The sequence below is a fragment of the Maniola jurtina genome, chromosome 25 (assembly GCF_905333055.1).
Source record: "Maniola jurtina chromosome 25, ilManJurt1.1, whole genome shotgun sequence".
Lineage (NCBI taxonomy): Eukaryota > Metazoa > Arthropoda > Insecta > Lepidoptera > Nymphalidae > Maniola > Maniola jurtina.
Window position 1 is genome coordinate 3,624,063 of NC_060053.1, and position 14,937 is coordinate 3,638,999.

General features: G+C 38.9%; 1 protein-coding gene across 1 annotated transcript in view; it reads left to right on the forward strand.

Moving 5' to 3' along the window:
* The window catches only part of LOC123878010 (irregular chiasm C-roughest protein-like), a 96,708-nt gene that overhangs the window by 51,451 nt on the left and 30,320 nt on the right, over positions 1–14,937 (forward strand). Inside the window, exons 6-12 of the mRNA XM_045925027.1 lie at positions 239–330; positions 842–950; positions 7,852–7,936; positions 8,847–8,935; positions 10,634–10,736; positions 12,097–12,230; positions 13,529–13,652. Of these exons, the coding sequence (XP_045780983.1) occupies positions 239–330; positions 842–950; positions 7,852–7,936; positions 8,847–8,935; positions 10,634–10,736; positions 12,097–12,230; positions 13,529–13,652 (736 nt within the window). The remainder of the gene's footprint in view (positions 1–238; positions 331–841; positions 951–7,851; positions 7,937–8,846; positions 8,936–10,633; positions 10,737–12,096; positions 12,231–13,528; positions 13,653–14,937) is intronic.

A 14,937-nucleotide genomic window follows, 5' to 3' on the forward strand; every position in this document is an offset into this window, starting at 1 on the left:
AAAGTGATCCTATCAGATTTCCGTTTTTCCTTTTGAGATACGGAATCCAAAAAATCCGCGAAGAATCCGCTTAGAAACAGATCAGGGGTAGGTATGGGTATAATGAAGCTGCCATACCCTTTCCAGATTAGCCAGCTACCATCTTAGACTGGCATCATCACTTACCAACAGGTGAGACAACGGCTAACTTATACTGGAATTAAAAAACGAAAATTCTTAAAATATTGATTGTTTGCAGATTACGTGGGTGGATAGCGATGGGGGTGTACTCAGCCAGGGGGTGACTTACACAGCCGAGCAAATGTCCGACGGTCGCAGGTTCATTGCTCGGTAAGTACCTTTAAGTTTAATTTCAAGGCGGTAACAAGCAAAACGCGTGACTTCAATGTTTCAATGTTCTTTTCTTACCCAACTACGGCAAAGCCAAGTAAAGGGTTATGATTTTAGCAGACTATGTTTGTATGTATGTATGTAGGTTTGTATTTATGTGTGATCCATCGTAACACCTAAACTACTAAGCCAATTGTGACGAATGACGTGTCAATTGATTCGTTGTAAAGGTCCGGGTGACATAGGCTACATTTTATACGAAAAAGTCGACCTGACGGATGTTACAACCAAAGTGGGGTCTCCAAATTTTTTTTTGCTATTGTATCGAGTGGGATATCAAATGAAAGAGGAGAAAATTCTGCGTTCATGAATACAAATGTACTACAACATTAGAATATAATACCAAGCGACAGAAAAACAATTTTACTATAATATTCAACAGATTTTACTATAATATTTAATAGATCGTAGTCGGGTTTTAGTTTTCAACTTTATCTTGTATGTTACACAGATCAACACTTCGTCTCCGTCCAAGAAGGCACCACCACGATCAGACGTACACGTGTCAGGCTCAGAACACTGCAGATAGAGCCTATAGATCAGCTACTGTTAAACTAAAGGTAATTTTTATTTTAAGTTTCTTCTTTACACTCCTACCTAAACGTATCTTGCTAATTATTCTACTTTTTATGTCCAAGATCCAAAACTAAGTTAGATATATCTTTTTTTTCTTCAATATCAATAATCAGCACTTATGATAATACGAGTAATATGGAATAGATCTTTTATTACACACTTTTAATAATTTTCAAAATAAAAAGTGCCCTATTAAAATAACTTCAATAGCTAAAAAATAATACAAATGAATAATTAATAGACCGCGAAAAAACATAGCATACTTTTCTTAATAAATAGATTATTGCCAACCTCAACAGATTATTTCCTTACTAGCTGATGCCCGCGACTTCGTTCGCGTGGATGTAGGTTTTTTAAAAATCCCGTGGGAACTCTTTGATTTTCCGGGATAAAAAGTAGCCTATGTGCTAATCCAGGGTATAATCTGTCTTCATTCTAAACAGCCCAATCCATCCAGTAGTTTTTGTGTGAAGGAGTAACAAACATACGCACACACATATACACAAACTTTCACCTTTAAGAGGGGTCTCTCCGTCACTCGCTCCATACAAACGCAGTTCGTCTCTCATTGGAATACTAGCCAAATCATACTCATTGGAATTTTGTACAAACGTTCCGGGAACTAATATCTATTTTATTTTTTATTTTATTTTTATTTATTTATTTATTAATTTAATTAGAACGGACATTTCAGTCCAATTACACTAATTAACTATGCCTGTGGTTTTCCAGATTTCCGTTAAAATATTCGGTTTCAAAGTTACGCGGTCTTAAAATTCACATACAAATCTTTGAGCCCTTGTAATTTTAAAACTACATATTTTTAGAAAAATCTAAAACACCACAGGCGCAGATATTAGTTTCTAGAATATGTTTGCAAGATTTCATGGACTTTGGTTGCTTAATATTCAAATGAAATTGGGACTACGATTGTATGGAGTAAGTGGCGGAGAGAGCCCTGTTAAAATCCCCTTGAAAATTAAAAGTTCATCCTTTATTTCGCCATAGTAAGCCCTCGCTATAGCCGCTCAGCGTTGACATAAAATAAATGAAATATAAAACAAAGACTTTCGCCACGAAAATTGGATGTGTAATCCCGCTTGCGGCTGTGGCTTATTGACGTCATTCTTTTCTAAGATATTTTCCAAGTTATTTTTGATATTTGGAAGTGTGTTGGCAGCTTTTATACCACCTTTTGACTGAAATTTTAGACTGTGTGTCACTTATGAAAACAATTTTGATAGTTTGGTAAAATCTCAACTTTGGTAAAAGCTTAAAACCTAATCTATACATGAAATCGTTCATCTCATGTTATAAGATTTTCTTTTGGAAATGGAATGTGCTTGCCTCGAAGATGCCTATTCACTCTTGATTTAAAGATTCTTGACTCAAATTATTTGAGGAGAAAACTGATGCTAGAAGGGCTGTCTGTCTGTCAGCGGAATGTATCTCGTGAACTGTTATACATAGATAGAGAGTTAAACTTTTCTCACAATGTTACAATGTGTTAACTATTGCCGCTATAATAACGTATGTATAATGTATATCTATCTAATAAAATTTTTACAATGGTCGCCATCAAAATAAAAATAAAAATGTCATTTCTTGTGCGATGGTACGGAACCCTTCGTGGCCGATTTATTCTTCCTCGTATATGGATACAGATAAGGTTAACCAACACGTCACTATATCCAAAGACAACAGTCCTAATTAAGACGAAACGTAAAGCGTAGCCATAAAAACAAATGATCGCAAGCTGCACCGATAGCAACATAAAATCGAATGAGATAAAATAAAAGTGTGCCGGGCTGCACACATAAATTACTCCTTAAGCCAAAGCCACCAATAAACGGATAAAGGAAAAACGTAACGAAATATAGAAACAGAAGGAAGAAAAACCTGCCCGCAAATTTTGTCTTTCCCGTGAATTTTCGCCGAATAGTCGAACAGTTGTCCAGTATAAAATGGTCTACGACTATCGTACAGCACTGGTCACACGAAATGTTTCATCGTCATCGTTAATTGGGAGACGCCTACTGAACTTTTTTTAATAAGAAACTAGCTGATACCCACGACTTCGTTCGCGTGGATGTAGGTTTTTAAAATTCCCGTGGGAACTCTTTGATTTTCCGGGATAAAAAGTAGCCTTTGTGCTAATCCAGTGTATAATCTATTTCCATTCTAAATTTCAGCCCAATCCGACCAGTAGTTTTTGCGTGAAGGAGTAACAAACATACACACACACACACACATACAAACTTTCTCCTTTATACGAGCAAACGAGCAGGCGGGTCACCTGATGTTAAGTGATTACCACCGCCCATGATTATTTGCAGCACCAGAGGTACCGCTGATGCGTTGCCCCGGTCATTTATAGAGATTTTCAGACACTCATGGCCTTGCTATGACTGTATCAACCACTAGCTTATGGCCGCGCGCCATATTATTAGCTTTGTCTGCGTGGACTCAAAAATTTCAAACTCTTTTTACTCCCTTCCATTCAAAAATTCAAAATTCAAAATATTTTTATTCAATTAGACTTTTACAAGTTCTTTTGAATCGTCAAAAGCATCTACCACTGGTTCGGAATGCCTTTCCTACCGAGAAGAACCAGCAAGAAACTCGGCGATTGCTCCATTCCATTCCATTCCATCAACCTGCATGCGTCCACTGCTGGACATAGGCCTTTCCAAGAGCGCACCACTAATCACGGTCCTCCGCCTTCCTCATCCACCCGCTCCCCGCCACATTCTTCAGGTCATCGGTCCAGCGTGCTGGAGGTCGTCCCACTCTGCGCTTGCCGATACGCGGTCTCCCCTCCAGAACAGGTCTGTCCCATCGGCCGTCGGTTCTACGTCAGACATGACCTGCCCATTGCCATCAGCTTGCTAATCCTTTGAGCTTTCACTCCCTCAGGGGTTGAATTTTCAAAAATCCCTTCTTAAAGGATGTCTACGTCATAATAGCTATCTGTATGCCAATTTTGGGACGTAATAAAGTGATGATGATGATGAAAGAAGTGGTTACCGTACCGTTTCACACCCTCTGTGTTTTACAAGGCTTACAACTTTCCGACTTGCGGCAGTTTAGCATCGTGTCGAAAAATAGGGTGGGCCGCTGGAATTTGGTCGTGGTTTTATACTAGTAAAGTGAAAATAAGAAGGCAATGTAAGGCTCTAATTTTGCAACTACCCTCGGGAAGTGTCGGCAAAGCGTGTATTACGTTGGACGGAACTTTTTTAGTGTTCAAATTCCGTTTTCTATTTGCTAGTAAAGTTTTAGATGGACTTAGGTTTTATGTTACGAGTATGCACTTGGCTAGAAAGATATCTTCATCAAAAATATAATGTTTTAAACTGAACTGACTTATTTACTAAGTGAATGCATTTATAGTTAATCATCAGTTGGTAGCTTTGCTTGTTAATGACGTCAATAAGCCCGTAAATTTGACATGTGAGTCTTCGGGAAACAAGATATCTTTGTACCAATTTTGAAAAGGTAACAGACAGACAAACACACTTTCACATTAATAAAATAATTAATAAACATAAAATCTTTGCCTAAGACGACGGTCGCAGTCGCAAGCATTATCTGCTAATAGTATGTACAGTCAAACGCCGTAAGTCGTTTAGCACCTTAATGATCAATGATCATATTTGCGTGGCACGGTTATGCGCATGCGTTTGGTGTGTGTGGCGTGTTTATGGAAAAAGGTCATAAGTGCGACAGGTTTTTGATGCAATAGTTTCGCGGAATTGCTACTCGATTTCTGAGGCCGACCGTACATTATGTTAAAAAAATATACCTACGTTGCCTATTTTCATTATTTTTGCATTTTACTAAAAATAAAGCTGGCAGAATACCTGATCATGTAGAATGTTAAGTATGTTTCTAGTTGTGGTTAACCACAGAGTTTAAAATAAGTTCAGAATAGAAGTGGTGAATAAGCGTTTCCGCGTGGGTGTCTAGTAAGGTATCAGTAGGTTCATGGAGCTATGTATCAGCTTAGTTTGTGGAAGGATTACAGCTCGTTCACACAGGCTGCGTAAGCGTAGACGTAGCGCGTACCATTGCGTCGCGTTGTAACTTGTAATGTATGGAACTGTATGAGACATGGCATACCGCTTACGTGGCGTGAACGTTTGCGTAGACGTAACGTGTCACGTGTACGTACTTGGTGTGAATCGGCCTTTAGTTAGGCCATGACAAATAGACACACTTTCACATTAATTATAATACTATAGTATGAGGATTTGCGTTGCTTAAAATTGATGACGCACTGTCGCTAGTTTTGTGCTATACACAATTTCCAAATTAACATCTAATGCTATCCTCTTCCGCATATTCAGGCCTTTCATTTTAGTTTAGAGATTCTTTTCAAAAGAACTACACTGTTTTAGTATTGAATTCAACAAATACTATTTCTATTAGGTTGTTTTAAATTCTATGTGGTTGACCCCGAGAATTTCCCTTTCAAATAATCCTTTTTGAATTGCCTACATTTGAATAAACTTTGTTTTGCTGATTTATCGTTTTAAACTGATTTTAGTTGTTGCCAGGTTGTTGCTAAAATATGTGGAGAAGTTTTACAACGCAAGAACTTTTATTGTAGGGAAGCTTATGTTTGCAAAGGTTATTCTGTTAATTGGTTATCAAAAGACTATCTGACCCACCCCAGCTTTGTCTTTCATCCCTTATTTAATACCCTTGGGGGAAGAATTTCCTAAAAAATCTTTGTTAACAAGCGCGTTCGTCGTATAAGGATCCTGCTATAGAAATCAGTTACTGATTGATCTACCAACGCACAGCCAAAACCGCTAGGGGTAGAAACATGAAATTTTGAAAGTAGGTACGTTTTTTAAGATGTAGGTGCCTACTAAGAAAGGACTTTTGGAAATTTTAAGCCCTAAGAGGGTTACATTGAGGATGAACGTTTATGAAAGTCCATCATTTTCAAGTTATATTTGTGAAGAATTACTTGTTTCAGGATTAAAAACCTCTAGTTCCAAGAAGGTTCCAGCGAATGAAATATTGATAAAAATCCGTCATTTTTCAAGTTACTTTATACCTTACCTTATTTGGGCTTTCGAGCAAAATCAGGATTTTTGGAAATCCCATCTTCTCATCGATTTTCAAAAATTGCACTCCAGCGAAGCCGGGGCTGGTCAGCTAATCTATATTTATGAAAGGAAAAGCTGACTAACTGACTGACAGACTAATACTGATCTATCAGAGCACAGCTCAAGCTACTGGACGGACCGGACTGAAATTTGGTATGACGTTTTTCGAAATTTGAGCAGACCACGCGAGCGAGGTCGCGGGCATACGCTAGTATTGTATAAAGCTAAAGGGTTAAGGACAGTTTATCTGCCTTGGGTTCCCTTAATCAAAGAATCCATATGAAAGCATGAAGAATTATTCCTTAGAAGCCTTTTGATTGTAGACATGGATAAAGCTTATCGCAGCTTAAAACATGTAATTTGTAGCTATAGGGTACTTTAACATAAGAAGTTGAAGTAACGATGGGGTGTGTTAATGGTTTTATTCAGGAGTTTAATACTAGTCTAGGGCTTCGTCTAGACAACTCATTGAACCCTTGAATGCTATCAAACGAGTATTATGCTATCCAGTTTTGCATACTGCAGTAATCATTGGTCTCTAGGTACCTAAGTACCTACTAATTACTCCTAATTACTCAGAATTGCATAAATAATATGAGAACAAGTGTAAAATAAAAATTTATAACACCCCCGACAAGTGAAGGTTACAGTAACTAGAAAAGAGCTGATAACTTTCAAACGGCTGAACCGTTGAATTTTTTGGATTATAGCTAAAAACACTCTCGATCAAGCCACCTTTCAACCAAAAAAAAAACTAAATTAAAATTAGTTCATTAGTTTAGCAGCTACGATGCCACAGACAGATACACAGATACACACGTCAAACTTATAACACCCCTCTTTTTGGGTCGGGGGGGCGGGGGGTCTTGTATATACTTAGATGTCTAATTTCCTCTAAAACTCATTAGAATTCCGCAAAATTAGCAGCTGGATGTGAGCTTAATAATAGTTATTTTATACAGCAGTTGGAGTTTCTCAGTTCGGATGTAGCATAACAATCCAATTACAAGATATTCTGCAGACTCAGGCTCCAGGGAAATGCGAGAAAAATTAAATGAGAAAACGACTCAGTTCTGTTTTGTGCTCTCGTAAAAATTCTTAATTGTATTTTGTTGAGATATCTGCATTTGTTGAGGCTATGGGGAAAACGGTCTGATTTGTACATTTTTATTTTTTTATTCCGATACAAGTTATCTTTGACTGCAATCTCACCTAGTGCTGAGTGTGAATGCAGTCTTAGATGGAACTGGGCTAAGTTGGAACTTAAGTAGAGTGGAGATATGTTCAATCGACCAATCAGATTCTTCATAGATGACGTGAAAAATTATCACGCCATCTTTTAAGAATCTGATTGGCTGGATGCTACTCGTAGCTGAAACAGGGCGTAAATGTTTCCTTTTTAGAGGACTTCTCAATAAAAGTTCAGGGTTCATGTATGTGAATTTCTCTGGGTCTTCACACTTCACACTAATAATATCACAATTAATATTATAAAGGCGAAAGTTTGTGTGTATGTGTGTGCGTGTGTGTGTGTGTGTGTGTGTATGTTTGTTACTCCTTTACGCAAAAAATACTGGACGGATTGGGTTGAAATTTAGAATGGCGATAGATTATACCCTGGATTAGCACCTAGGCTACTTTTTATCCTGGAAAATCAAAGAGTTCCCACGGGATTTTTAAAAACCTACATCCACGCGAACAAAGTCGCGGGCATCAGCTAGTAAATAATATGATCGACGATATTTTAAAAACTCTTTTGTTCTAGATACAATACGCACCGAAAGTGAGGGTTGTAATCAAATCAAGATCTACAAATGGCAGGATACACGAAGGAGATGCTTTAGTTGTTGGTAAGAAACAAGTATAGGTACCTATTTCTTCCTTCGTACCTTCAGCACGCTGGACCAATGACCAGGAATCACCACCACGCTGGACCATGAGGAATGAATGGATGGCGAGGAGTGGGTGGATGAGGAAGGCGGAGGACAGTGTTTGGTGGCGCGCTCTTGGAAAGACCTATGTCCAGCTGTGGACGCTTATATGGTGATGGAATATCAAAAATTCTCTGACTATCGCAGCCCTAGAGTGCCTTTAGTCAATTTAGTCCACGGTCCTTTGCTGATGACGAAATCTTTAATATGTATTTTTTATTATTAGTTATGATTGTACATTTTTTTTTATTTATTTTACTAAAACGACTGGTAGTATTAGACTTAGAGTATGTAGTACATTGATCACATTTTAACATAACACCCCCGACAAGTGAAGGTTACAGTAACTAGAAAAGAGCTGATAACTCTCAAACGGCTGAACCGATTTTCTTGGATTATAGCTAAGAACACTCTCGATCAAGCCACCTTTCAAACAAAATAACTAAATTAAAATCGGTTCATTAGTTTAGGAGCTACGATGCCACAGACAGATACACAGATACACAGATACACAGAAACACAGATACACAGATACACAATTACACACGTCAAACTTATAACACCCCTCTTTTTGGGTCGGGGGTTAAAAATAATCGTAACTAACATGTAATAAAAAGTAATTTATTTCAACTCAATAACCCTGATAATTTATAAGTTACTGCCATTTATTGACTTAAGGAGCTCCTCATGCATATGCCTAAGGTGAAACAAAAATATCTTTAAAAAAACCAAGTTTTCAGTTTTTTTTCACGTTCTTCAATTAGTGCTCTATATGACTGAGCACACTGTATAGTATCACTGATACTCATAAACCTAATTCTTATCTTAGGATGCCAAGCAACAGCTAATCCAAGCAACCTCACCTATCGTTGGTACCTTAACAATGAACAAGTGCCTACTGCGAAGAACAATGAATTGGTAAGTCAATAATTTTAGAGAGAGAGCCAGCGTGTGCCAGACCTTCGTTATTTTATAAAAGCTGAAAGTTTCTCTGCGTATTGTCTCCAAAACGGAGAGGAACGATCAGCGACTATGAAGTTTGGATCATGGTGGCTTTGGGAGATAATGTGTAAAAAATCTTACGTCAAGGTATAAAATCTAATTTTTTTATTTTTTTTCGAAATAGTAGGTATTAGAAATCATGTCATTCATTGCCAGACTTTTAGTGTCGTGGCAACGCCCTGCCAGACGCCTTTGAAGTTTAAAGTTTAATAGCTCGTTCACACAGGCTGCGTAAGCGTAGACGTAGCGCGTACCATTGCGTATGTATGGAACTGTATTAAACACACCGCTTGCGTAAAGCGTGGACGTATGCGTAACCCGGTGTGTTAGGGATTTACGCGCGTCACTACGCACGTGTCACGTGTACGTGCTTGGTGTGAATCGGCCTTAAGAGTGTCTGGCAGGGGGTTGCTACGATTGAAATACAATCCAACAAAGAAACACTTTCGCATTTATAAAATTTAGTAGTGATAGTATGAAATACCTATCTAAGAGAAAATAATCTTCACGTCTTATGAGAGGGTGAATGTAGCTAGGTGCCTACAGATAAGTATGCCCATCTCCTGCAAGGCTTATGTAAAATGCACGTTGCAGATGTAGGTAGGTACTCCCGCGTGAAAAAACTTGAAAATATGCTGCAGCGTAAATTTTTGAACAGCTCTGCGCTAGGCGATATTGTGTTCCGTAGGCTATTATGAGTCTACTAAGAGTACTAAGCCGTGGTTTAGATAATATTATGACTATATGCGGCATTCTATCTTCTTTATTATAAGCCCGACTGTAGAAAGATTGTGAATTTTTATTTTATACTCGTTGATATTCGTGACTTCGTCCGCCATGACCGTATTTGAGTCACAGATTTGGTACATATTAATGTACCAAATTTCAAGTAAATCGACTGGACGAACTTAACAGATGAGGAGACAGACAGACACACAAGTGGATCCTTTAAGGGTTCCGTTTTTTTATTTGAACGTATGGAACCCTAAAAATAAGGCTTTTTAAAAAACCGAACCGACCATGTAAGAATTTCGGGAGCATCCCATGGGTTCAGTAAATACGATGTTGGCAAGAAGACGTTATAAGGCGCAATACACATCGACAGAATGAAGTGGAGTCGAGGCGTATCGTCTTTTCTGGCAACTCAAACTAAGCTTTACACAAAGCCGTTTAAAAATCCACAATATTTCGCCATTTTTTCAGTTTTTGGCCTATAACATCTGAATGGTACACCGTACAGAAATTTTTACTCCTATCAAAATTAAAGAAAATTAAATTTTGAGCTGAAAAAAACGTCGAATTTGGTTTAGCGATTTGCTCAGAATCTGCAAGGATTTAGAATCACAGATGAGCTAATTTTCCCATTTCGACCTGGTTAACCCAATAACTTTTTGACCTGGTTCTTATGGATTTAGATTCCCTTAACGGGGTTTGACACACGACAGACAAACACACAACGACGTGATCCTATAAGGGTTCCTTTTTACCCTTGAGATACGACTTTATGGTAAAACTTTAATATAAAGGAAATTCCCCGATCAGACTTCGTCCCCTCCGCTCCCACTTCAGTAGGTGCGTTACATGCTTTACACTTAATGTTTAATGTTGTTGCAGGTCATATCAAATGTATCCCGCAGGCACAATGAGGCGTCTGTGAAGTGCGAAGTTCAGAACCAAGTCGGTAAAAGTGCCGACTCCAAAACTTTGGAGGTGTCCTGTGAGTTATTCTTATGGTTTAATAAAATCGGTCAAGTGCGAGTCGGACTTGCACACGAAGGGTTCCGTACCATTGTTTTCAAATTTCATAGCGTCCATTTTGAGATTTTAATTATTTGTTGTAATAGCGGTTTGTTCACATTCTGTGAAAATTTCAACTCTCTACTTATTACGGTTTATGAAAAAGCCTGCTGACATAGAGACGGACGGACGGATGGAAGGACGGAAAGCGGAGTCTTAGTAGGTAATAGGGTCCCGTTGGCACCCTTTGGATACGGAACCCTAAAAATGTGAAATAATTTAAAAGAAAATCCTTTTAGTATGAGACGGGTTTGGCCATAGTCCACCACGCTGGCCAATATGGGTTTATAAACTACTAGAGGATGCCCGTGACTTCGTCCGCGTGGATTTAGGTTTTTAAAGATCCCGTGGGAACTGTTTGATTTTCCGGGATAAAAAGTAGCCTATGTCCGTCCCCGGGATATAAGCTAACCCTGTATCATTTCGTCAGAATCAGTTACACTGTTGGGCCATGAAAAGGTAGCAGACAGATAGACACACTTTCGCATTTATAATATTAGTAAGTATGGATATGAAACTCGTCTGTCTACTCAAAGGATCCAAAGTATGTACAAATTAAGAATGTGCCTACTTGAAACTTTTCTTTTACGAAATAAATGCAAACTCAGCTAGATTGCATAATAAACAGTGCTCGTAGAATGTCGTGGATCCTTGTACGCCTGTCGTTGTGAAAGTTAAAAGTAAACAATCCTTCGGGAGTTGCATACGTCGGTACTGGAAACTTCGAAAAGTTTGCAGTCATATCCACAGTGGGAGTTGTAGAACTTGCCAATTTAATTATGCAGGTATGTGCTGCGACAAATGTAATCATTTGTAGCAGCTAATATAACTGTGAGTTCATGAACTACTAAACGGTACCCGCGGCTTCGTCCGCGTGGATTTAAGTTTTGAAAAATTCCATGAGAACACTTTGATTTTTAGGGTTCCGTACCATAAAAGGAAAAAAGAAACTTTTATAGGATCACTTTGTCTGTCTGTCCGTCTGTCTGTCCGTCCGTCCGTCCGTCTGTCTGTCTGTCCGTGTTACTTTAGTTTTCTGTTGGTTCTGTCATTTTATTTCCCTTTTGTTTCTGTTATTTATTTATTTTGCTGTTTCTGTTATTTCATTTTTTGTTGTTTCTGTTATTTTTTTCCGTTGTTTTTGTTATTTTATTGTTTGTTGTTTCTGTTATTTTATTTTTTGCTATTTCTGTGTGAACATTTTTTATAAATAGGGTAAAATGAGAAAAATGCATAAATGAGAGAGAATAAATCGGTGTATTTATTCTTGAATTACTTAGATGGGCCAGCGTTTCGTACGAGACCTCAAAACGTGGAAGGTGACATTGGATCGACCGCAACCCTCACTTGTCTGGTGGATGGTCACCCTCAACCCAAAGTGCTTTGGATGCGATACGAACAGGACAGGGTTATTGTAAGTAATAGTTTTTTTTTAATTAAAAAAAAAAAGAATATTAGCCATTTTTAATCATGAATAACATTCCCCTTTGCCCTCCAACTAAGCGTTTAAGCTTGTGCTAGGAGTGGGTACGACAATAGTGCAACGGGTGGGGTTTGAACCGCCGACCTTTCGGATTTCAGATAAAAGCTTAGAAACCTACGCTCAATTGCTATTGGTCAATTCAATCATGTAGGTATACCAACCTCACAACAATCACTACCTAATCACTACCCATAGTAAATCACACTAATATTATAAAGGAGAAAGTTTGTATGTGTGTGTGTGTGTGTGTGTGTGTATGTTTGTTACTCCTTCACGCAAAAACTACTGGACGGATTGGGCTGAAATTTAGAATGGAGATAGATTATACCCTGGATTAGCACATAGGCTACTTTTTATCCCGGAAAATCAAAGAGTTCCCACGGGAATTTTAAAAAACCTACATCCACGCGAACGAAGTCGCGGGCATCAGCTAGTAATTATTATAAATGCGAATTGTGTTTGTTTGGTGGTTCGCCCTTCAATCATATCCCAACGGAGCAATAGATTAGCATGATTTTTTTGCTTGGGTATAGTTAAAGACCTGGAAATTGACATTGGCCATTTTTAATCCCAGAAAATTAAAGAGTTCCCACCTAAATACATGCGCATGAAGGTGCGAGCATCATCTAGTTTACTTATGAAAGTGCTAAAAATAGATACATTTTTGTCTTCAGTAGATACACCCAATCGACGTAACAAGTTGATAAAAGTTAACGAAGTTGACGTCAAAGTTGTCAAATTCGAGTGTCAACAGTGAGTATCGGGTGACGCGGACAAATTGCGTTACGTCAGCTCCACGCTACGACGCTCAGGTCGGGATTAGGTCCGATGAAATTACTCATACTATAGAACTACGATTTTGAAACTTGATATTATAATATACCTATGCTCAGAACTTTTCTCGTCTATTTTTCATCTCTACTACTAATCACCATTTTGCTTAAAAACTTGCGCTCAATTGCTATTGGTCAATAACCTGCGCTCACATGACGCTCCCTGCTGCTATCAGCGCCTAAATGGCGATAATTAAGTTGTTTCAAAAACAAATCACACAAATTGCAGGTCCAGTGTGTATTATTTATTAGAGGTCAGTGAGATAAACTTATGTACTTAGCACTCCTAACTAAAGCCCCTAGGAATAACATCAAAAAAAAAGAATCTCTTAGCTAGAAGATTACAGATGCTACGCCCGTAGAATATAGTCTAATCTTACGATTCATTGTCAATAGAGAGTGGCCAAGTCTGCCAACCTAACAGTGACGATCAGCAAGCAGACCGCAGGCCAGTACTGGTGCCGAGCCACTGTGGAAGGGTACCAAGACATCGAAGCTCCTGCCATGGTTTATGTTAAAGGTGAGTTCGGATAGAGAATGGCCAAGTCTGCCAACCTAACAGTGATGATCAGCAAGCAGACCGCAGGCCAGTACTGGTGTCGAGCGTCCTTGGAAGGGTACCAAGACATCGAAGCTCCTGCCATGGTTTATGTTAAAGGTGAGTTCCGATAGAGAATGGCCAAGTCTGCCAACCTAACAGTGATGATCAGCAAGCAGACCGCAGGCCAGTACTGCTGTCGAGCGTCGGTGGAAGGGTACCAAGACATCGAAGCTCCTGCCATGGTTTATGTTAAAGGTGAGTTCCGATAGAGAATGGCCATGTCTACCAACCTGACAGTAACGCTCAATAAACAGACTGCAGGCAAGTACTGGTGTCAAGCGACTGTGGAAGGGTACCAAGACATCGAAGCTCCTGCCATGGTTTATGTTAAAGGTGAGTTCCGATAGAGAATGGCCATGTCTACCAACCTGACAGTAACGCTCAATAAACAGACTGCAGGCAAGTACTGGTGTCAAGCGACTGTGGAAGGGTACCAAGACATCGAAGCTTCTGCCATGGTTTATGTTAAAGGTGAGTTCCGATAGAGAATGGCCATGTCTACCAACCTGACAGTAACGCTCAATAAACAGACTGCAGGCAAGTACTGGTGTCAAGCGACTGTGGAAGGGTACCAAGACATCAAAGCTCCTGCCATGGTTTATATTAAAGGTGAGTTCCGATAGACGTGCGAGTAATCACCTGTTCGAGCGTTTTGAACGTCAAGAGAGCGAGCTAAGCGAGTTTTTCTTTGATATCTCTTGTCGCTACGAGAAACTAGTGGCGCGTGAGTTCTCCTGGCAATTTGCAAAGTCAAGGATTACTGAGCAAACTATATTTTTTTTTTGCGGACGGAGTTATACGTCGATAGTATGTTTTTGAGTTTGAAAATCGTCAGCGAGTTAAGAAACACACATACTCGTACATACATGTCATGAGCTTTGAAAACATTACGCTCCGTTTTTTGGGCAGTCGTAGTCGTAGTCGTCTAAAAAATATAAAATCTAGCGAGTATTTTTTTTATTTCTGAAATTAACTCCTTATTTATTAAGTTACGGAAAGAGGTAATAATATTTAGGGCCACGGTTAAATCCTCATTTTTGAACAAAGTTGAAAATCTTGGGTAAGGAACGCGCGAACAAAGTTTTTAAGTGATGACGTCATTTGCGCCGCCATTCCACGGCGTCGCAAACTTTGCGCAGTAAATTTGCCACGGGGTTCAGTCGGCGACTTTGTTCCACACTTGTTCTTGTAGCGGGGAAAGGAT